This window comes from Miscanthus floridulus, chromosome 19 (genome assembly GCF_019320115.1).
Source record: "Miscanthus floridulus cultivar M001 chromosome 19, ASM1932011v1, whole genome shotgun sequence".
Classification (NCBI taxonomy): Eukaryota; Viridiplantae; Streptophyta; class Magnoliopsida; order Poales; family Poaceae; genus Miscanthus; species Miscanthus floridulus.
Window position 1 is genome coordinate 824,314 of NC_089598.1, and position 21,834 is coordinate 846,147.

Genomic DNA, 21,834 nt, shown 5'->3' on the forward strand with positions numbered 1-21,834 from the left:
GGGGTATTATATACTTGGGCTATGTTCACTCTATATCCACTCTACTACGATGATACCTACATACCGACACCAATGGAAGATAGATCATCTACATAAGAAAATTCAACATTTATTCACTTGTATGTGAATTTGGTACAATGAACTCAATTATGCATTGATATGTTCAAGTATGAACTCAACATATATTATTCTAGAGGCATTCAAGTACGCATTGCTATTTTCAACGACAACAACATATTTCTCAATAATGGAAATAAAAGAAGTGAATACAACTGTACATGCTGACAAGCAACCACCACCACAACCGATGCTTGTCCTTCCACGTCGCAACATGAATGGGTTGTAGCTGAGTTCATGAAGGCAGAGTCCAACCAACCAACGGAGCTTGAGGTCCACGAACAAATCAAGGTTTTGCTCTAGCTGTGGTTATTAAAGTGGAAGTTTTGCTGGATTTCTCGTATAGCCAGAGCGACCGGTTGGGGCTCAGTATTAATACAGATTGTTTAGGGGCCCACCTTGGAAAGCGCCGAATGGTTGGAATTGGATTTATCTATATCAATACTATAAAAGAGTGAAGGAATTGTAAAATAGCTGTCACCTAAAAGTTTCCTACCCATTCTATATCTAGACCCTTGGATGGCTAAGCATTTTTAAAACTGACGGTGTTATTTGGCCAGTGGTTCAATCATTCTCCAATTTGTCATTACAAAGGAGTTCAAGAGATTTTAGAATTGAAGCAAGCAAACATTAAAGAGGTGAACTCATCTTTTAGTTATTTGGAATGAACAAAAGCAAATTGTCATAAGGATTGTATTTGGGTTGTAAACACGGTCACCGTGAGCATAACAAATATTTTTATATGCTATAGGAATTGACTTCAAAACATATCTTTACTGTCTAGAGATCGATCTTAAAAGACTTTGGTCATAGCTCCACGAGCCTTTACTAAGGAGAAAACCACTCCTAATCTTCATCTTCCTGTCTTGTACTTTTGATAATTGTAATGAGCAGTGATGAAACTGTTGTTCATATCATAGTTAGCACAATACACTCTGGAACTAATTTTGTCACTCGCAGAGCATATACAACAGGGAAATTCCAGTATTTGTGGTAGAAGCAACTATAGTGGGGACCAATATTTAAGTGACTTATGTTTGTTCATATGAAACTTCATATAGCTCCTAGCATCCGCGCTCCCACAGCGATCCTGTTACTGTTCACATACGGTAAATCCAGCCCGTATCCTCCACGTCTTCTGCTCGACCACTCCCCACCTCTCTCCTCGCCGCTGCCTTCCGCCGGGCTCGCTTCCTGCTACCGATCGGGATGGACATGCCCTCAGGCCCACCATCCGCGCTGCATCGGGAGCTCGTGCGTGTGCGCGCCTCCTTTCCCTCTCTCATGATTCAAGGGCCCAGCTCTGGTCTGGCCCAGTGTCAGTGCTTGTGCCTGTTCCGCCTCGGAGCCGTCATCGTCTCCACGCGCCGCGCTGGCACCGGCCTCGCCGCATCCGTCAACTTGCGCCTCCTTTTCTCGCTGTTCGTTCTTCTCCGCGGTGCTGGCTCCACAGGTCGGCCTGCTCCTGCTCCTGCCGCGCTGGCGCCATTGCCGTGGAGATTGCTGCGTAGGTCTGTGCCTTCCTCACGTCCATGGATTGGTCTCCGTCTTGCTTCATCTTCTCCATTCGCCTACGGCAGCGGTTCTTTGATATCTGCTCCGTTCTTTTATTTATTCCATATGACGCGCTCAGCCAATCTGCTGATTTTTTTTGTCTTTTCTGGTTCTACCCGGTCACGTGCACTGCAGGCGACGCAATTGGCTGCCTCTCTTCATCTGCACAGTAGCCGCCAGCCGGCCTTCGAATTCCTGGCGACAAATTCTGCAGTAGTGCTGGTGGTCTCCAGTTAAACAAGTAAGCGACTTGCCCATGATGCACACCAACTGTTTGTTAAAATGCCTTTCCAAAATCTCTCATTGATGTCCCTAATTTTTTGAGGATCTCATATGTTTCGGCAGGGGCCATGTCAGTGCCATCAGGAATGTAGTATTTAGATTTTAGTAGGGCCATAGTCCTACTGAACAATTTTGAAAACCTGACATGGTTGTTTCGGTTCTGCGTTTTAAGATGCCAGAAATTCTAAGAGATCAACAATCAGGTTTCAACACGTATCGATGTTTCTTCCATTGATGAATATTATAGATTCAATTCAGATTGCTACATAAGCACATGTAGGCCACCACATTTTTTTTTGCACATTAGTCCTCTACCGCTAATGTTTAGTATGTCAAAACTATTGGGACCTGCTTTAGTTGATTTAGTGCCTACTGTTTACAGTTTACAGACTTTGACATGAAAACAAGTAAGCTACCTATTGGGACTTGGGAGGAGAATTTTTTTTCCGTGAAATTCCAGTGAGCATTATTGGGATTGATTCATCCCAGCTTAGCAACCACCACATTAGTTCTCTAGGGCATTCTGCTCCTTATATATGCTGAGATCTCATTGAGCAGTCAGGACCATATGTGGATTTGAAGCAACTGAAAGAGGATCGGTATGATCAATATTTTTTTCATTTATTATTTTGGGTTGTTACTTTTTTTCTTGCAGTTATTTGATATAGACCACATCATCTATTTGGCTGTTTCAAGGTACTAGAGGAGGATGAATATGGTAGCAGTGACTGATGATCTCATACAGGTATTTCGAGCAACAGGGGGTAAGGCTCACCAATCTCCAGAGTAATATTCTTTTTTGCTATCGAGCATACCATGTGTTATGTTACCTTGTGATATAGAATCTTTTGCATTTTTTTTATTTGAACCAGCTTCCCTGTTATGTTACCTTGTGATCTTAGCTATCACCAAGGGACAAAGGAAAGTGACATTTCAGGTTGTTCTTTTTAAATATCATGCTATTTTGTTGGGGGTCCCCTATAAAGATTCATGTCTTTGCGACGTTGGTCTACTCTGAGACATAGAGATTAGGTAGTAAAGGTGAATTAACAAGTTTAACTGTCTTAGACCGTTGCTGCTGCCACCTTTTCATGCAGGTATCGCTTGACACAATTTCCGACGCAGGTTGTCTTCCTTTATCTTAGGGGGTGTTTGGTTCCATGGACTAAATTTTAGTCCATGTCACATCGGACGTTCGGATGCTATTTAGGAGAATTAAATATGAGTTAATTATAAAACTAATTACATAGATGGAGACTAATTTACGAGACGAATTTATTAAGCCTAATTAATCCGCCATTAGCACATATTTACTGTAGCACCACATTGTCAAATCATGGACTAATTAGGCTTAAAAAATTCGTCTCGCAAATTAGCCACAATCTGTGCAATTAGTTATTTTTTCGTCTATATTTAATACTTCATGCATATGTCTAAACATCCGATGGGACAGGGACTAAAATTTTCCTGGAGGAACCAAACACCCCCTTACTTATTTGTACTTTCAGATTCCAACAAAGCCATCTGACCATGGAGGTAAAAATGGAACTCGCCACTGTGTGGGCGATGGCGGAGGGAACACCCTGCCTCTATATCAATCAAGAGTTCCAGCGAGGAGAGGCTCCAGTCGTTCTACCACCAGCCCCAAATGCTTTTGCGCTTTCTCAAAATAACAAAGAAGCTTCCTTTATGGATTATTCTTTCTCGACATATCTGATGTGGCATCTAAATGCATCATTAATTGCAAGCTATTTCAATTCTGCTCAGGTGTGTTGCCTTCCATTAACATGGTTTTACATCCTGTGTTTGGTCTTTGATTTTTCAGGCTACCAAACTAATTTGGTAACAGCTGCTGCTAATCTGTACAATATGCTCCACTGAATAGATCCAGAAGCTTATTGACAACCTCAACAAGACATTCTGCAGCGGTGAGGACTATTAGTGTCTAAATGGGTGTAATATTCATGCTCCCTACCTGTGTTGTTACATTTTCAGACCACGGTGAAATACTGCATAGATATTCCTGCCATACCAATTTCAGTTAGATGCTGTCTGGTTCACATCTTAAGAAGGAACCCCTGTTTACTAAAATCTTAATAGGGAACGATGTAGGCTTACTGAAAATTCTCACTGCAAAGATTCGTTGTTCCTTTCTTTGGTCTTTGGGGATATAACCTTACTCAGATCTTATTGCTTTCGATAGGAGCTTTCTTTTGTAGTATCGAATATGCTGAACCAATTTATCTGTGGAAATTTACAGATGCTACAAAACACTGTAAACAAGATTAGGACACCTATCCATCTTTGCAGGTCCATATCCCAAAGTAAATATGTCAACATATGCACACAATGTGTTAAAGTTTAAGAGTTATTCTATGTTTGCAGTTACTGGGTGGTACATATTAGCCAGGCCTAAAATAAACTTTCCTTTTGGTAACTCTATAGTCTATTATTTCAGACCTGTATGTGCCCAGCCTTAAATAGCAATACAGGTTCAGATTTCTAGAGTTATATTCCCTCCAGTTCAGAGTTAATGTTTACTCTACTTTCTTTGTAGGTTCATCACCAAGTGAAGGTTCACATAGGACCTACATTGGCTGACCATTATTGGAAAAATGCTTCGCATGGTACTCCTTCCCACTTTTTGGAGTTCAGTTCCTTCGCAGCCACAATATGGAAACCACCCATTCTGATTGGGGTGTGCATATTTGCCTTTGCTTCCTTTGGTCAACCAAAAGGAAACAACTGTCAGTCCAAAAACCTTCCCATTCTCAGTTGCCTTGATTTTTCTGTATCATAAGAATTTAAGTGAAGGCATTCATGCTTTGTTAGTATTATTGTCCTTATTTTGCTTGCCTTTGCTTTTGTAAGTTCCCCCCTTTTCAGGTTTATATGATCAATATGATTTTATTGCTTTTGCAGCATGTAACATCAACAACATGTCTAATTCAGTAACCATATGCCTATTATTTGCCTGTAATGTATTCACCTTTTTTTTCTTTTCGAATTTCCCAGCAAGTCAACTAGGAGTCGATGCCTACTTACAGCCTTACAGGACAATGGACAGAGAGGAGATGACTACTAATGGACATGGATATATAAATACAGAATATATTACTAAGGACGTCCTATGTTTTTTTCAAGATGATCCTTTGTAGTTGTTATTTTCATGAACCGATTTAACATGTATGTTTAGATGTCTCAATAGGACGTGTATTGTTTACATACGAATACATGGTTTCTTAATTCTTCTGTGGATTTCCTTTTTTTTTTTGGTCCACTGCACATGAAACAATATTGGAAACAAAATGTTTATGCTTTTTGGTCAAACATGCATGACTGAACTACCGTTTTTTAAACAATTTGTCAAAGAAAGTGTTTATTTTTCATTGGATTCAACCTCATATTTACTCTTCTATGTTAATCTACTACTAAATTCTATGATGATGTTTAGTTTCGGCCTGGACTGGCGGGCGCAGCGGAGCGCGCCTTTCGTCCTAGTTTTTTTACATAGGGCCTGGTTATCCTGTAAATGGGATGGATATGCCTGCTCCTATGGCGGTGTTATGGTTTCTGGCAACTATAGTTGACTGCATTACACGCGAATTGCAAAACGCAAAAGAGTCAATTCTTTTAATTTCAGGTTATATCTCTGGTGCAAATTTTTACTTTAGTGTAGTTGTTCAACATCTCTCAGTAACACACCAGTCTCTCAGTAACGTTTCTTTAGTTTTTTTTTTTTCAAGCAGATATGATATTTTACTCATTTTTCATCCTAATGATTTGGCATGAGATCGAAATGGAAGGAATGGCGCTGATGAAAATCTGGCTGTCATGTTTCTCCTCTTAAAACGACAGCTGTCTTTTCGATTTCCTTTCAGAACACATTCGTGCTTTCTTTTCTCTGGAAGGATGGAATAAAAGAGATGATAGTGTAACTAAATGAACGCCTTTAGATTAATCACATACTGACTAATGCGTTGGTCATTAGTTTTGACATTATCTCCTATCTTTATGTACTATTATGATCGGTTAATAGCTTCCTTTATCGTAGGCTTCCACTGGATACTATGCTTGTGGTAGGAGTCGACACACTTGATCTCCTAAACACTGGTCGTGGTGAAAGCCACCAAACCTATAACCGGACAGGAGTAGTCTAGCTATCCCATTCTTTTGTATATGGGTGGTGATCACCTGCTAGCTAGGCTGCTGCTAAGCGTTTGGTGTCGAAGGAACATGCTTCTGTTTGACGTTTGGTGTTGAAGGAACATACATGTTTCTGTTTTAGTCAGGTGGACATATGGGTGAACACGAGCATGCATGTATGTAAGATGCCTGCTACCTCATCCGTATTAGCATCATGAACTGCATTAATCTCTCGGCAAAAGCAGTTACAGTTAGTTGTGATGAACTCTGGATTTCTCGTATAGCCAGAGCGACCGGTTGGGGCTCAGTATTAATACAGATTGTTTAGGGGCCCACCTTGGAAAGCGCCGAATGGTTGGAATTGGATTTATCTATATCAATACTATAAAAGAGTGAAGGAATTGTAAAATAGCTGTCACCTAAAAGTTTCCTACCCATTCTATATCTAGACCCTTGGATGGCTAAGCATTTTTAAAACTGACGGTGTTATTTGGCCAGTGGTTCAATCATTCTCCAATTTGTCATTACAAAGGAGTTCAAGAGATTTTAGAATTGAAGCAAGCAAACATTAAAGAGGTGAACTCATCTTTTAGTTATTTGGAATGAACAAAAGCAAATTGTCATAAGGATTGTATTTGGGTTGTAAACACGGTCACCGTGAGCATAACAAATATTTTTATATGCTATAGGAATTGACTTCAAAACATATCTTTACTGTCTAGAGATCGATCTTAAAAGACTTTGGTCATAGCTCCACGAGCCTTTACTAAGGAGAAAACCACTCCTAATCTTCATCTTCCTGTCTTGTACTTTTGATAATTGTAATGAGCAGTGATGAAACTGTTGTTCATATCATAGTTAGCACAATACACTCTGGAACTAATTTTGTCACTCGCAGAGCATATACAACAGGGAAATTCCAGTATTTGTGGTAGAAGCAACTATAGTGGGGACCAATATTTAAGTGACTTATGTTTGTTCATATGAAACTTCATATAGCTCCTAGCATCCGCGCTCCCACAGCGATCCTGTTACTGTTCACATACGGTAAATCCAGCCCGTATCCTCCACGTCTTCTGCTCGACCACTCCCCACCTCTCTCCTCGCCGCTGCCTTCCGCCGGGCTCGCTTCCTGCTACCGATCGGGATGGACATGCCCTCAGGCCCACCATCCGCGCTGCATCGGGAGCTCGTGCGTGTGCGCGCCTCCTTTCCCTCTCTCATGATTCAAGGGCCCAGCTCTGGTCTGGCCCAGTGTCAGTGCTTGTGCCTGTTCCGCCTCGGAGCCGTCATCGTCTCCACGCGCCGCGCTGGCACCGGCCTCGCCGCATCCGTCAACTTGCGCCTCCTTTTCTCGCTGTTCGTTCTTCTCCGCGGTGCTGGCTCCACAGGTCGGCCTGCTCCTGCTCCTGCCGCGCTGGCGCCATTGCCGTGGAGATTGCTGCGTAGGTCTGTGCCTTCCTCACGTCCATGGATTGGTCTCCGTCTTGCTTCATCTTCTCCATTCGCCTACGGCAGCGGTTCTTTGATATCTGCTCCGTTCTTTTATTTATTCCATATGACGCGCTCAGCCAATCTGCTGATTTTTTTTGTCTTTTCTGGTTCTACCCGGTCACGTGCACTGCAGGCGACGCAATTGGCTGCCTCTCTTCATCTGCACAGTAGCCGCCAGCCGGCCTTCGAATTCCTGGCGACAAATTCTGCAGTAGTGCTGGTGGTCTCCAGTTAAACAAGTAAGCGACTTGCCCATGATGCACACCAACTGTTTGTTAAAATGCCTTTCCAAAATCTCTCATTGATGTCCCTAATTTTTTGAGGATCTCATATGTTTCGGCAGGGGCCATGTCAGTGCCATCAGGAATGTAGTATTTAGATTTTAGTAGGGCCATAGTCCTACTGAACAATTTTGAAAACCTGACATGGTTGTTTCGGTTCTGCGTTTTAAGATGCCAGAAATTCTAAGAGATCAACAATCAGGTTTCAACACGTATCGATGTTTCTTCCATTGATGAATATTATAGATTCAATTCAGATTGCTACATAAGCACATGTAGGCCACCACATTTTTTTTTGCACATTAGTCCTCTACCGCTAATGTTTAGTATGTCAAAACTATTGGGACCTGCTTTAGTTGATTTAGTGCCTACTGTTTACAGTTTACAGACTTTGACATGAAAACAAGTAAGCTACCTATTGGGACTTGGGAGGAGAATTTTTTTTCCGTGAAATTCCAGTGAGCATTATTGGGATTGATTCATCCCAGCTTAGCAACCACCACATTAGTTCTCTAGGGCATTCTGCTCCTTATATATGCTGAGATCTCATTGAGCAGTCAGGACCATATGTGGATTTGAAGCAACTGAAAGAGGATCGGTATGATCAATATTTTTTTCATTTATTATTTTGGGTTGTTACTTTTTTTCTTGCAGTTATTTGATATAGACCACATCATCTATTTGGCTGTTTCAAGGTACTAGAGGAGGATGAATATGGTAGCAGTGACTGATGATCTCATACAGGTATTTCGAGCAACAGGGGGTAAGGCTCACCAATCTCCAGAGTAATATTCTTTTTTGCTATCGAGCATACCATGTGTTATGTTACCTTGTGATATAGAATCTTTTGCATTTTTTTTATTTGAACCAGCTTCCCTGTTATGTTACCTTGTGATCTTAGCTATCACCAAGGGACAAAGGAAAGTGACATTTCAGGTTGTTCTTTTTAAATATCATGCTATTTTGTTGGGGGTCCCCTATAAAGATTCATGTCTTTGCGACGTTGGTCTACTCTGAGACATAGAGATTAGGTAGTAAAGGTGAATTAACAAGTTTAACTGTCTTAGACCGTTGCTGCTGCCACCTTTTCATGCAGGTATCGCTTGACACAATTTCCGACGCAGGTTGTCTTCCTTTATCTTAGGGGGTGTTTGGTTCCATGGACTAAATTTTAGTCCATGTCACATCGGACGTTCGGATGCTATTTAGGAGAATTAAATATGAGTTAATTATAAAACTAATTACATAGATGGAGACTAATTTACGAGACGAATTTATTAAGCCTAATTAATCCGCCATTAGCACATATTTACTGTAGCACCACATTGTCAAATCATGGACTAATTAGGCTTAAAAAATTCGTCTCGCAAATTAGCCACAATCTGTGCAATTAGTTATTTTTTCGTCTATATTTAATACTTCATGCATATGTCTAAACATCCGATGGGACAGGGACTAAAATTTTCCTGGAGGAACCAAACACCCCCTTACTTATTTGTACTTTCAGATTCCAACAAAGCCATCTGACCATGGAGGTAAAAATGGAACTCGCCACTGTGTGGGCGATGGCGGAGGGAACACCCTGCCTCTATATCAATCAAGAGTTCCAGCGAGGAGAGGCTCCAGTCGTTCTACCACCAGCCCCAAATGCTTTTGCGCTTTCTCAAAATAACAAAGAAGCTTCCTTTATGGATTATTCTTTCTCGACATATCTGATGTGGCATCTAAATGCATCATTAATTGCAAGCTATTTCAATTCTGCTCAGGTGTGTTGCCTTCCATTAACATGGTTTTACATCCTGTGTTTGGTCTTTGATTTTTCAGGCTACCAAACTAATTTGGTAACAGCTGCTGCTAATCTGTACAATATGCTCCACTGAATAGATCCAGAAGCTTATTGACAACCTCAACAAGACATTCTGCAGCGGTGAGGACTATTAGTGTCTAAATGGGTGTAATATTCATGCTCCCTACCTGTGTTGTTACATTTTCAGACCACGGTGAAATACTGCATAGATATTCCTGCCATACCAATTTCAGTTAGATGCTGTCTGGTTCACATCTTAAGAAGGAACCCCTGTTTACTAAAATCTTAATAGGGAACGATGTAGGCTTACTGAAAATTCTCACTGCAAAGATTCGTTGTTCCTTTCTTTGGTCTTTGGGGATATAACCTTACTCAGATCTTATTGCTTTCGATAGGAGCTTTCTTTTGTAGTATCGAATATGCTGAACCAATTTATCTGTGGAAATTTACAGATGCTACAAAACACTGTAAACAAGATTAGGACACCTATCCATCTTTGCAGGTCCATATCCCAAAGTAAATATGTCAACATATGCACACAATGTGTTAAAGTTTAAGAGTTATTCTATGTTTGCAGTTACTGGGTGGTACATATTAGCCAGGCCTAAAATAAACTTTCCTTTTGGTAACTCTATAGTCTATTATTTCAGACCTGTATGTGCCCAGCCTTAAATAGCAATACAGGTTCAGATTTCTAGAGTTATATTCCCTCCAGTTCAGAGTTAATGTTTACTCTACTTTCTTTGTAGGTTCATCACCAAGTGAAGGTTCACATAGGACCTACATTGGCTGACCATTATTGGAAAAATGCTTCGCATGGTACTCCTTCCCACTTTTTGGAGTTCAGTTCCTTCGCAGCCACAATATGGAAACCACCCATTCTGATTGGGGTGTGCATATTTGCCTTTGCTTCCTTTGGTCAACCAAAAGGAAACAACTGTCAGTCCAAAAACCTTCCCATTCTCAGTTGCCTTGATTTTTCTGTATCATAAGAATTTAAGTGAAGGCATTCATGCTTTGTTAGTATTATTGTCCTTATTTTGCTTGCCTTTGCTTTTGTAAGTTCCCCCCTTTTCAGGTTTATATGATCAATATGATTTTATTGCTTTTGCAGCATGTAACATCAACAACATGTCTAATTCAGTAACCATATGCCTATTATTTGCCTGTAATGTATTCACCTTTTTTTTCTTTTCGAATTTCCCAGCAAGTCAACTAGGAGTCGATGCCTACTTACAGCCTTACAGGACAATGGACAGAGAGGAGATGACTACTAATGGACATGGATATATAAATACAGAATATATTACTAAGGACGTCCTATGTTTTTTTCAAGATGATCCTTTGTAGTTGTTATTTTCATGAACCGATTTAACATGTATGTTTAGATGTCTCAATAGGACGTGTATTGTTTACATACGAATACATGGTTTCTTAATTCTTCTGTGGATTTCCTTTTTTTTTTTGGTCCACTGCACATGAAACAATATTGGAAACAAAATGTTTATGCTTTTTGGTCAAACATGCATGACTGAACTACCGTTTTTTAAACAATTTGTCAAAGAAAGTGTTTATTTTTCATTGGATTCAACCTCATATTTACTCTTCTATGTTAATCTACTACTAAATTCTATGATGATGTTTAGTTTCGGCCTGGACTGGCGGGCGCAGCGGAGCGCGCCTTTCGTCCTAGTTTTTTTACATAGGGCCTGGTTATCCTGTAAATGGGATGGATATGCCTGCTCCTATGGCGGTGTTATGGTTTCTGGCAACTATAGTTGACTGCATTACACGCGAATTGCAAAACGCAAAAGAGTCAATTCTTTTAATTTCAGGTTATATCTCTGGTGCAAATTTTTACTTTAGTGTAGTTGTTCAACATCTCTCAGTAACACACCAGTCTCTCAGTAACGTTTCTTTAGTTTTTTTTTTTTCAAGCAGATATGATATTTTACTCATTTTTCATCCTAATGATTTGGCATGAGATCGAAATGGAAGGAATGGCGCTGATGAAAATCTGGCTGTCATGTTTCTCCTCTTAAAACGACAGCTGTCTTTTCGATTTCCTTTCAGAACACATTCGTGCTTTCTTTTCTCTGGAAGGATGGAATAAAAGAGATGATAGTGTAACTAAATGAACGCCTTTAGATTAATCACATACTGACTAATGCGTTGGTCATTAGTTTTGACATTATCTCCTATCTTTATGTACTATTATGATCGGTTAATAGCTTCCTTTATCGTAGGCTTCCACTGGATACTATGCTTGTGGTAGGAGTCGACACACTTGATCTCCTAAACACTGGTCGTGGTGAAAGCCACCAAACCTATAACCGGACAGGAGTAGTCTAGCTATCCCATTCTTTTGTATATGGGTGGTGATCACCTGCTAGCTAGGCTGCTGCTAAGCGTTTGGTGTCGAAGGAACATGCTTCTGTTTGACGTTTGGTGTTGAAGGAACATACATGTTTCTGTTTTAGTCAGGTGGACATATGGGTGAACACGAGCATGCATGTATGTAAGATGCCTGCTACCTCATCCGTATTAGCATCATGAACTGCATTAATCTCTCGGCAAAAGCAGTTACAGTTAGTTGTGATGAACTCTGGTCTTGGCATCTCTAAATAGATAAGAGATAAGCCTATCACTACCGGAAACCGACACTTTGCCGAGTGCTGGAAGCTTTGCCGAGTGTATTTCATCGGGCACTCGGCAAAGACGGCTTTGCCGAGTGTTTTTTTCGGCACTCGGTAAAGATGGCTTTGCCGAGTGTTTTTTTTTGGCACTCGGCAAAGATGTATTTTGCCGAGTGCCATTTTTCGGCACTCAGCAAAATGCGTCTTTGCCGAGTGCCTTTTTTTTTGGCACTCGGCAAATAGGTATTTTGCCGAGTGTCTTTTTTTCGCACGCGGCAAAGAGGCATTTTGCCGTGTGCATTTTTTTAGCCCTCGGCAAATTATTTTTTCAAAGCAATTTTTGAGGCCCGAAATGAATTCAAATGAAAAAAAAATTTCAACTACAAAGTTGCATAACCTCTCAAGATCTACAAAGTTTATTTTGGTCATTTCTTCATTTGACAAAACGACAATAACGTTGTTAATAAAATCTACATCTCTCATGTCTCATATTAGTTTCATGAAAGTACAAGAGGGATATATAAGATTTGTGAATAATGTTACTACCACTATGTCGGATGAACAAATGACCAAAATAAACTTTGTTGATCTTGAGAAGTTATGAAATTTTGTAGTTGGCAACATTTTGATTTGAAATCATCTTGTCATGCAAAAACGGCGTTTGAATTTGAAAATTTGAAAATTTGAATTTTTCAAAAGACCTCGGATGGAAAAACTTCCTAAACGAAAATTGTAGATCTCCAAAAGTTATGAAACTATGTAGTTGACAACTTTTTTATTTGAAATCATCTTATCATGCAAAACTACGTTTGAATCTCTCAAATTTAAAATTCGAATTTTTCAAACTACCTCGGATGGAAAAACTTCCTAAATGAAAATTGTAGATCTCAAAAAGTTATGAAACTTTATAGTTGACCACTTTTTCATTTGAATTCGTTTAGAGCCTCAAACAAGCAATTTACTCTCGGTTTAGTATAATATATGAGGATAGATAACGGAATTTAGACACAAGTGACAGTGTAGTGCAGTGGTAGAGCAGCAGACACGCGAGGGAGAGATCGTGAGTTCGAATCCCACCGGCCGCGTTAGCCGCGAATTTTGCGCAAAAAATGCAGCGACTTCGATGGTCGGTGGCGCTGGACGGACGGGCGCTGGCCGGTGGCGGCCTTCCCCGAAAAAAAAATTTTGCTATTATTTTTGGGTTTTTTCGCATTTTCATTTTGCCGAGTGTAAATCTTTGCCGAGTGTTTTTCCGGCACTCGGCAAAGGCTTTGCCGAGTGCCCGACAAAAAGCACTCGGGAGTTCGAATCCCACCGGCCGCGTTAGCCGCGAATTTTGCGCAAAAAATACAGCGACTTCGATGGCCAGTGACGCTGGACGGACGGGCGCTGTCCGGTGGCGGCCTTCCCCGAATTTTTTTTGCTATTATTTTTGGGTTTTTTCGCATTTTCATTTTGCCGAGTGTAAATATTTGCCGAGTGTTTTTCCGGTACTCGGCAAAGTCTTTGCCGAGTGTCCGACAAAAAGCACTCGGCTAAGGCTTCTTTGCCGATTAATTCTTTGCCGAGTGCCCTTTGCCGAGTGCGGCACTCGGCAAAGCCTTTGCCGAGTGTATTTCGGGCTTTGCCGAGTGCCGCAGACACTCGGCAAAGTGCCGGTTTCCGTAGCGTATGTACTGTAAAAACGATAATTAGTATTGTCGATACTATCTTTATGAATTCTTTAGGGGCTGTCTACCTTGTGCCCGGTTGATTGAGACAACACCATCAACCGGTTGATTTGCCCCACTCAAACAACCAGTTGAGCTAATTCATTCAATCAACCGAAATTTAACAGAGGCCAAATTCACTTCACTTGGCCTATTATATTAGGCCAAATCAAATATAATAACAAGGAAGCAAAGCCAGTTCAGATTAAAGCAACTGATACCGATAGAAACCAATATCAAATGAGGAAAAAAATACAAAAATTGAATTCCATATTCTTTCACAACCAAATCATTAGACAAATTGAATAAAACAATACAGCATTCAATCAGAGAGAAACTTACACCAAAGCAGTACAAAACTTACACCAACCAGTTATACAAATTATAGTTGAAAATACAGTATAAATTATGGACATTTCAAGTGTAAAATAAATTACAGAGCAATGTAAAGAAGCTAAATAGATTAGCAAGTATAGCTATGGCCAGCAAGAACAAGCACCAGGAAACTCCAGAAACCAACTCAAAAAAAGGACTTTGAGATAATTCAAATAATCAAATGGATAATTGTACAGGCAAAAATATCCAATTTTTTTTCTATGGTAGCCATATTGCAAATAAAAAGGTGGCTAATAATTGAGAAATAAAAAATAAACAAATTAACAAAATTAGAAATTCTTAATGAGAACAAACCTTGCAAAAACAACATCACTCTAATCCAACTTACATCAACCTGCCATTAAATTTACAGTGAATATTAGAAGTAAATATAAAAGGACGAGGGTGTAAGTACATGATCTATAATCCAACAAACCCAATTCATTAAAACATTAAACTACAAGACAAGAAGTAAATAAGCAGAATACTGGAGGTCATTGATAATATGGAATCAGGAAGTTCAGAAACGAAACCCACTGCCACAACACCCTGATTGTACCAAATAAACTAAATCTGTACAGGATACAAACTCAGCTGATTTGGTCATCTGATCAAACAACTGCTTAGAGAAAGCCTCTTTATTTAGAAAATGGGCTACAAACTTGAAGCAGATTGGTCATAAGACATTTATCCAGTACAAGGCCCAAAACTACAACAGGTTTATTTTTCATAACTTGATCAAGCTACAGGCCCAAATAAGACCCAACAAAACAAGGCCCAATAGGGTCATAAGAAATTTATCCAGCACTTAGACAGACCCAAAATTACAAATTGGTCTGTACAACGAAAACATAACAACCACAGGGCGACAATTGAAATAATATGCCTTGCAATCCAAGAAGCTTAGAAATGAATCTACACAGAGAGAAAAGACACGTACACTTGCCTGAGTTTCATCTCCAGGGCAGCCACCATTGAACTGGGGAAAAATAATTGCATCCAACTTAGATCTGACTACAAGCTTCATCCACAAGGAGGAGAATACAACCACCTGATGAAAACTGGGAGTTTCACCTGCATCTACTTGCAGAAAAAACACAGGTAAGATCCTAAATTCAGAGAGAAAAAGTTGAAGTCATGAATCTACATGTAGATTGGATACAAATAACAACTGGTCATCATGAAACACAAATCTCCATAGTAAAAAACTAGTAGAGTGCCATAACGTTACCAAATCCTTTTCTTACACTTACTGACACCTAATTGAAACATGTGTTTTATAGAATCATAGCAGGGCTCCAGAGATGTAGATTCAAACAGATAAATCAACACAAGACAAGCATATCCACAATCAGATCGGTACACAGTTTCCATATTTACCATCAAATCCATTTGCTCAGTCCAGTTCAAGTACTACAATGAACCAATGGATAGGAAACATGGGACTAATGTACAACATATAGGTATGTCTTTTAAACATAGAAAAGGTAAAATCTAACAATGCATAAACTGATGCATTATAGCTGTTGTGCAGACACAACCTTGGACAACACAAACATTGACAAATCCAGGAACTACTCTTGTGATCTCTGGAACAAGTTCAAACAATCCTTCAGCAGAACTATGGGGGCAGAATACAGACCATTGCCAAATACAAACTACCAGCAAGGTAATACCACAAGAAACCCTTCTCCAAAAAAAATAAACATTCATGATGGATCAAAGAAAAAAACTTTAAAATTTACTTCAATGCTTGCAGGAGAGCTTAACATGACTACTAATGGAGCAAATAAGGAACTCCCAAGAAGAAATATATTCGGTAAGAAAATATTTACACTTCAAAAATACAAAAATTACACCTATTCTACATGTGTAACTTCTAAACAGTACTAATGTAATAATTACACTATGGGTCTCAGTTAACTCAGGACATGCAGGGATCTTATACAAATATGCTCTTAGGTCAACAGATTTTTCAGGTTAGAACAACAAAAAATTGATTACATATATTTGAAATATTACATTGCATTAATCAAATTTAATTAACTAATTCTACTTAATGGAAATAAATGCAGCAAAATGTGGAAGCCAATCAACCAGTGTCAGACTATTGCACAGGGAGTGAGTATGATAGATCAAGTACATTACAAGAAAAAGAGGTAAACCTAAAGAACAATAGTGAAATATGCACAAATTAAAATAGATTCTTGCCTGATTCACTTATGAACCAAATTTACAAATTTCACTAGGGGATATCAACAGCCATCCTGAATGGAACAATGATAACAGTTACTCAATTTCAGATTGTCAGGTAATATATTTATACATCAACCACCTCTAAAATATATAAATTTACCAAAAAAGCATTAAGCTAGATTCAAATAGTAATATTGATTACTAATTGTATTTTCAGGATAATCACATATCAAACTGGAATGAAGATTACTTAATAGAGAATGAAGATTGACAATGGGGCGATGCAATCTTCAAAAACATGCAACTCCAACAAATACAAGAACCTACAATGGTCGAGGAAGAGGATCAATCAAATACAACATCAGAAGTCACAAGGACAAATGCAGAGTCATCAGATACTCACCAGATTCCATTAGAAAAGCAAGACAGCACAGAGACTGATGCAGACAAGGAACTGACTAAACAAGAGATAGAAGCATTTATCATAAGTGAACAAATAGCAGCATCAGAAGGCAATAATGCAGATTTGAACAACATCTACACACCTCAGTTAGGAATGGAATTTGAGAGCAAAGATGCTGCTGAGCATTTCTTCAACTTCTATGCATCTCTCGCAAGATTCAAAACCGTAGTTGTACATGTCGCTAGGACTTCAAGCCTGAAAAGAGACAATGAGATGATCAGAACAACAGTAAAGTGTAACAGGTATGAAAAACCACCGGTCAAAAAGAATACAGAACAAAAGGAGGCACAAGTGGATGAACAGATTGGCAAAAAGAAAAAGAAACCAAGGAGGACTAATGTCTTAGACAAAACAGATTGCCAATGTGTCATGGTTGCTAGTGAAGATAAGGGTGTTTGGAGAATCATCAGACTGGATTTAGATCACAACCATGATCTATGTCTAGGACAACCCTTAAGTGGACACAAATATTTGACAGAATTAGAGAAGGAACTTATAAGGACTTTGAACGACAATAACATACCTACAAAGCAAATGGTATCTATATTATCACATATGAGAGGCGGGCCAACAACATTACCAGTAAAGAAGAAGGATATCAGCAATTATAGAACAAAAATCAACAGACAAGTCAGAGGCACAGATATGACAAAGGTATTAGAATACTTTAGAACCAAAAAGGTAGAAGATCCTACATTCTTCTACAGATTCCAATTAGATGATGACAAAAGAGTTTGCAATATATTTTGGAGAGATGGATCATCACTGAGGTATTATGTAGATTATGGATATTGTGTCAGTTTTGATGCAACATATATGACAAACAAGTACAGATTGCCATTTGCTCCTTTTGTTGGTATCACAGGCCATGCACAAACATGTATATTTGCATGTGCTTTCATACAGGATGAGACAAAGGAGACATTCAAATGGGTCTTTGAAACATTCCTAGAATCAATGGGAGGAAAAAGACCTAAAACTATAATAACAGATCAAGATAAGGCTATGAAGGGGGCAATTGCAGAAGTGATGCCAAACACAATACACAGAAATTGCCTATTTCATATCAAGAACAAATGCTACAACAAGAATCTAAAGGTTTTTGCAGCTAAGGGGAATGAAGGACTCTATGAGGAATTTGAAGACATAGTCAACAACTGTCTCACAGAGCAGGAATTTGAGCACTTGTGGGAGGAGATGATCAAAGATAAAAAAACTAGAGAAGAACAAGTATTTCACAAGAATGTGGGAAATGAGGAAAAGATTCATACCAGTCTACTATAAAAATGATTTCTTCCCCTTTATCCAAACCACATCAAGAAGTGAATCTACAAATTCAAGATTTAAGGATAATGTGGGCCCAACCTATAGCATCATGAGCTTCGTGACAGAGTACCAACGTATAATAGACACCATAGAAAGAGCAGAGAACCTAGAGGATCACTATAGCTGCCAGAAGAGACCAAAGGAACTACTTTTTGGCTACACAATTGAGAGGCAAGCACATGAGCTATACAATAGAAACATATACAGCAAATTCCAGGTTCAGATGCAAGCTACTTCAACACTAACATACAGAGAAATTGAAGAAGACAAGGCATTTGAGGTATGGCAAAGAAGCAACCAGGTACATAAAGTTCATAGGATAAGAAGATACATAGTGCTCACTGACCTGACAGAGGGAAAGGAAGAATTCAGTTGCATATGCGCCAAATTCAGCAAAGACGGTCTACTTTGCTCTCATGTCCTGAAAATCATGATAGAGAAGGAAATTAGCAAAATACCAGATAAGTACATAATAGACAGATGGAGAAAAAAAGATATGAGATTGATCAAGCAAAGAGTTGAAGATACAACAGTGAAAACTAGTTCATTGCTTAGATTCAATGTGCTATCAAGGATGTCGACGACTATGAATTCAAAAGCAGCAAAAAATGCAGAAGCTACAGCTTACCTTATGGCAGAGATGGAAAGGATTGATAAGCACCTAGACAACTTACTTGCACCTCCAATTAATGATGACTCCCAGAATCAAACAACAGCAGAAACACAAGTGCAAACAGAAGGAAATACAGAGAATCAAGAGAGTAGTTCAGTTCAGCTACTAGAAGATCCACAAGTAACACAAAAGAAGGGGAGACCAGAAAAGGCAAAGAGGCTCAAGACAATAATAGAACAAGAGAGAGAGAAAGCAAAGAAAAAAGAGACCAACAAGAAGAAGCAAATTACAGCAAATGAAAATTCAGGTCAGTATCATATATAACAATAAGTGATATTCATTAGTAAGAAAATAGATTTTGAATACATAGACATATCAAAGTATTAGAACAACTCTAATCTCTACTTCATTTGTGTCACACAGTTTCACCGGTGAAGCCTAAGTCAAAGAGAATGAAGAAATCAGCAAAGAAGAACAATGATACATAGGCGACCAACTCAGCAACTTTGATCAACATTTAGATGAAGGCCATATGATCAACATTTAGAGCAACAAAATTTATGTAATACTTTAGCGAACTTATCATATGTAATCAATGTTCTATTTTTATGATGTGCCACATAGCACAAACATATTGTAAGTCACTTAAGTGGTATCCTATTACAGACCAAAAGACAGAGATAAAAGTTCATAGACTGGACCTATAGCTATACAAAATAGTAAACTAACTACAGCTGGGACGAAGATAGAAACACATCGGCTCCATCTACTGATAACCACCATCCTAAAAAAATATATACATAATAAACAACTTAACTAAAAATGAACATAAAAGTGAGAAAAATATGCACAGATATACCTCATCATGATCAAAAGTGATCACTGGATTCTTGTTCCTAGTGTTCCTTGGGTTGAAAAACATTTCATTTGCTAACTTGACTCTTATATTTGGAATGTCGTCACTACTGAATAAAGAACACAGAGAAGAACGAGGCGAAGTCCAATACTCAAGAAACATCATAATGTAAATTCCTGAATCAAAACTGTGTACAAAAAATTTAAACTAATTAAACGAAGAAGCAAAAATAGCCAGGAACATAAACAAAGGTAGTGCAAACACTGTAATTATTTAACAAGAGAAACATACTTATCATATGGAGACTGCTTGGGCACAACAGGATATTTACACCATAGTCTTTGAACTTCATATCACGCTTCACAAGCTTGTCCCACCAGTATGTAAATTCAGGAATCTAGAACAAAAACAATAATTACATGAACAAAACATTTCATAAACAACAATAAAAAATACAACTTAATTAAAAGAACCATACCATCTTTCCTCTAACATATTCATGGTAAGCATGGACCTCAGTATACAAAGAATCAAGAAAAACAAACTTATTATCCTTGATATCAACGACAAATACAAACCAATGATCCTCATAGAAAGTTGGAAAATACAACTACATACACAAATAATAATATTATATGTACCTAATAAAAGAAGAAGGAATAAGAAAAGGAGATCATTGTGATAAAAAAACCAACCACATCAGACTTAAAAAGGGGCCTTGACTTCGCAGAACGCTCAAAAGCTTTCATCATAACATGCCCAAAAACTTCATCATGATCTTTTAGCAGGTTGTCCTATATAAAAATACAGAGCAATAAACAAACACCCATGCAGAAATGAAGCTACATAAATAGCAAATTCAATATATCAAGAAACTAAAATATTCGGAAAGAAGTAATGACGCTTAGATATGTCTGGATGACCATCTGGGCGGCAAAATAAATGATAACAAAATGCAGCAACTACATAATTGTTGACTATACCACCAAGCTTCATAGATTCACCTAAGGACCAGTAGGTGCAACGAACACCTCCAAAGTACAAAGCATCCAAACTACAGACAACATTAACACATGACATGGCCAGGATTATTACAGGGGAAACAAAAGAAGCTCACAAATTTTAGATAATAAAATTCAGACATGCCATGGATACTATGAAAAACAATAATAGATAAGATAAACAAAAGAACAAGGAGGAAAAAAAATTACTTGCTAGAACAAGAACTGGCCAAGGCACAGATAGCTTTGTAATTTGCTAATTCAGACGGAGAAGGTTTGAACTTATCTTCATTGCCAATGAAATCATTAATAAGAACTCTATTTGGACAAACCATTCTTCTAGGGCCATGAAGAGGAACTTTCCCACCAATTGAAGAATCCCTGACTTTAAAATCAGAACGATTGGCCAAACTTTCAGGATTAATAGATAAATCAGCAGGAAAACCATGAGTCTTGCCAAGAGAGAAACAAGGAGTTTGTGTGCTCATCCTCATATTTTCCAAATTAGAATTATACATAGCCTCTGATTTCTTGGTCTAGTGCTTAATAGTTTCAAGAAAAGGCCTCTAACCAGTACAAATAACAGGGGAGGTATCCTAAAAAAGGAATACACTTAGTAAAATAAAACTAGTATCAAATACCAGTAGAAGTAAAATACAGAAAATGAAATTATATAATGCAAAAGCTTACATTCTCTTTATCAGAAAAACCATGTCGCTTATTGCCATGTCCATTCTTGCCAAAATTACTAAGGACAGGGAAAACAGAAGACTTTCTAGAGAGATGAGGGGTAATACGAGGAGATCCATCATCAGTCAAAGGAAGAGTTTGCATGAATATATGATCCTACACAAAATCAAAATAAAGCCAAAACTAATAAAAAATACAATGAACTTGCAAAACAGATAGCACCAAAATAATAACTGACCTCATGTATATTGTTCATCGAACCATTCTGAGAATTTTGAGAGATCTAAA

At 38.6% G+C, this 21,834-nt stretch overlaps 2 protein-coding genes, 2 long non-coding RNA genes and 1 pseudogene across 6 annotated transcripts; 4 read left to right on the forward strand and 1 right to left on the reverse strand.

Annotated features, from left to right (window-relative positions):
• The first annotated feature begins 1,238 nt into the window (after positions 1–1,238).
• Positions 1,239–4,799, forward strand: LOC136529296 (uncharacterized). 2 transcript variants are annotated; one of them, XR_010777254.1, is made up of 5 exons: positions 1,245–1,628; positions 1,807–1,912; positions 2,336–2,552; positions 2,650–3,881; positions 4,511–4,799. It is a non-coding gene; the product is annotated as an uncharacterized lncRNA (long non-coding RNA). The 2 variants fall into 2 exon arrangements; XR_010777253.1 differs by having other exon boundaries at positions 1,239–1,628; positions 1,807–2,552.
• Positions 4,800–7,158: 2,359 nt separating this feature from the next.
• LOC136529290 (uncharacterized) lies at positions 7,159–10,719 on the forward strand. 2 transcript variants are annotated; one of them, XR_010777252.1, is made up of 5 exons: positions 7,164–7,548; positions 7,727–7,832; positions 8,256–8,472; positions 8,570–9,801; positions 10,431–10,719. It is a non-coding gene; the product is annotated as an uncharacterized lncRNA (long non-coding RNA). The 2 variants fall into 2 exon arrangements; XR_010777251.1 differs by having other exon boundaries at positions 7,159–7,548; positions 7,727–8,472.
• Positions 10,720–16,925: 6,206 nt separating this feature from the next.
• Positions 16,926–18,344, forward strand: LOC136528678 (protein FAR1-RELATED SEQUENCE 5-like). The gene has a single exon (XM_066521645.1). The coding sequence runs from the start codon at positions 16,926–16,928 to the stop codon at positions 18,342–18,344; it is 1,419 nt and encodes a 472-aa protein (XP_066377742.1).
• Positions 18,345–18,435: 91 nt separating this feature from the next.
• Positions 18,436–19,487, forward strand: LOC136528679 (protein FAR1-RELATED SEQUENCE 9-like). The gene is made up of 2 exons (XM_066521646.1): positions 18,436–19,306; positions 19,423–19,487. The coding sequence occupies exons 1-2, from the start codon at positions 18,436–18,438 to the stop codon at positions 19,485–19,487; spliced, it is 936 nt and encodes a 311-aa protein (XP_066377743.1).
• A 180-nt stretch (positions 19,488–19,667) lies between these two features.
• On the reverse strand, positions 19,668–21,825 carry LOC136527023 (uncharacterized; annotated as a pseudogene).
• Between the last annotated feature and the right edge of the window lie 9 nt (positions 21,826–21,834).

Excerpts from the sequence above, each read along its gene's own strand:
- LOC136528678 (XM_066521645.1), top strand. The coding sequence starts at position 16,926 with ATGGTCGAGGAAGAGGATCAATCAAATACAACATCAGAAGTCACAAGG.
- LOC136528679 (XM_066521646.1), top strand. The coding sequence starts at position 18,436 with ATGAGCTTCGTGACAGAGTACCAACGTATAATAGACACCATAGAAAGA. Across the intron at positions 19,307-19,422 it reads TACAGCAAATGAAAATTCAG|TTTCACCGGTGAAGCCTAAG; the intron begins GTCAGTATCATA and ends TGTGTCACACAG.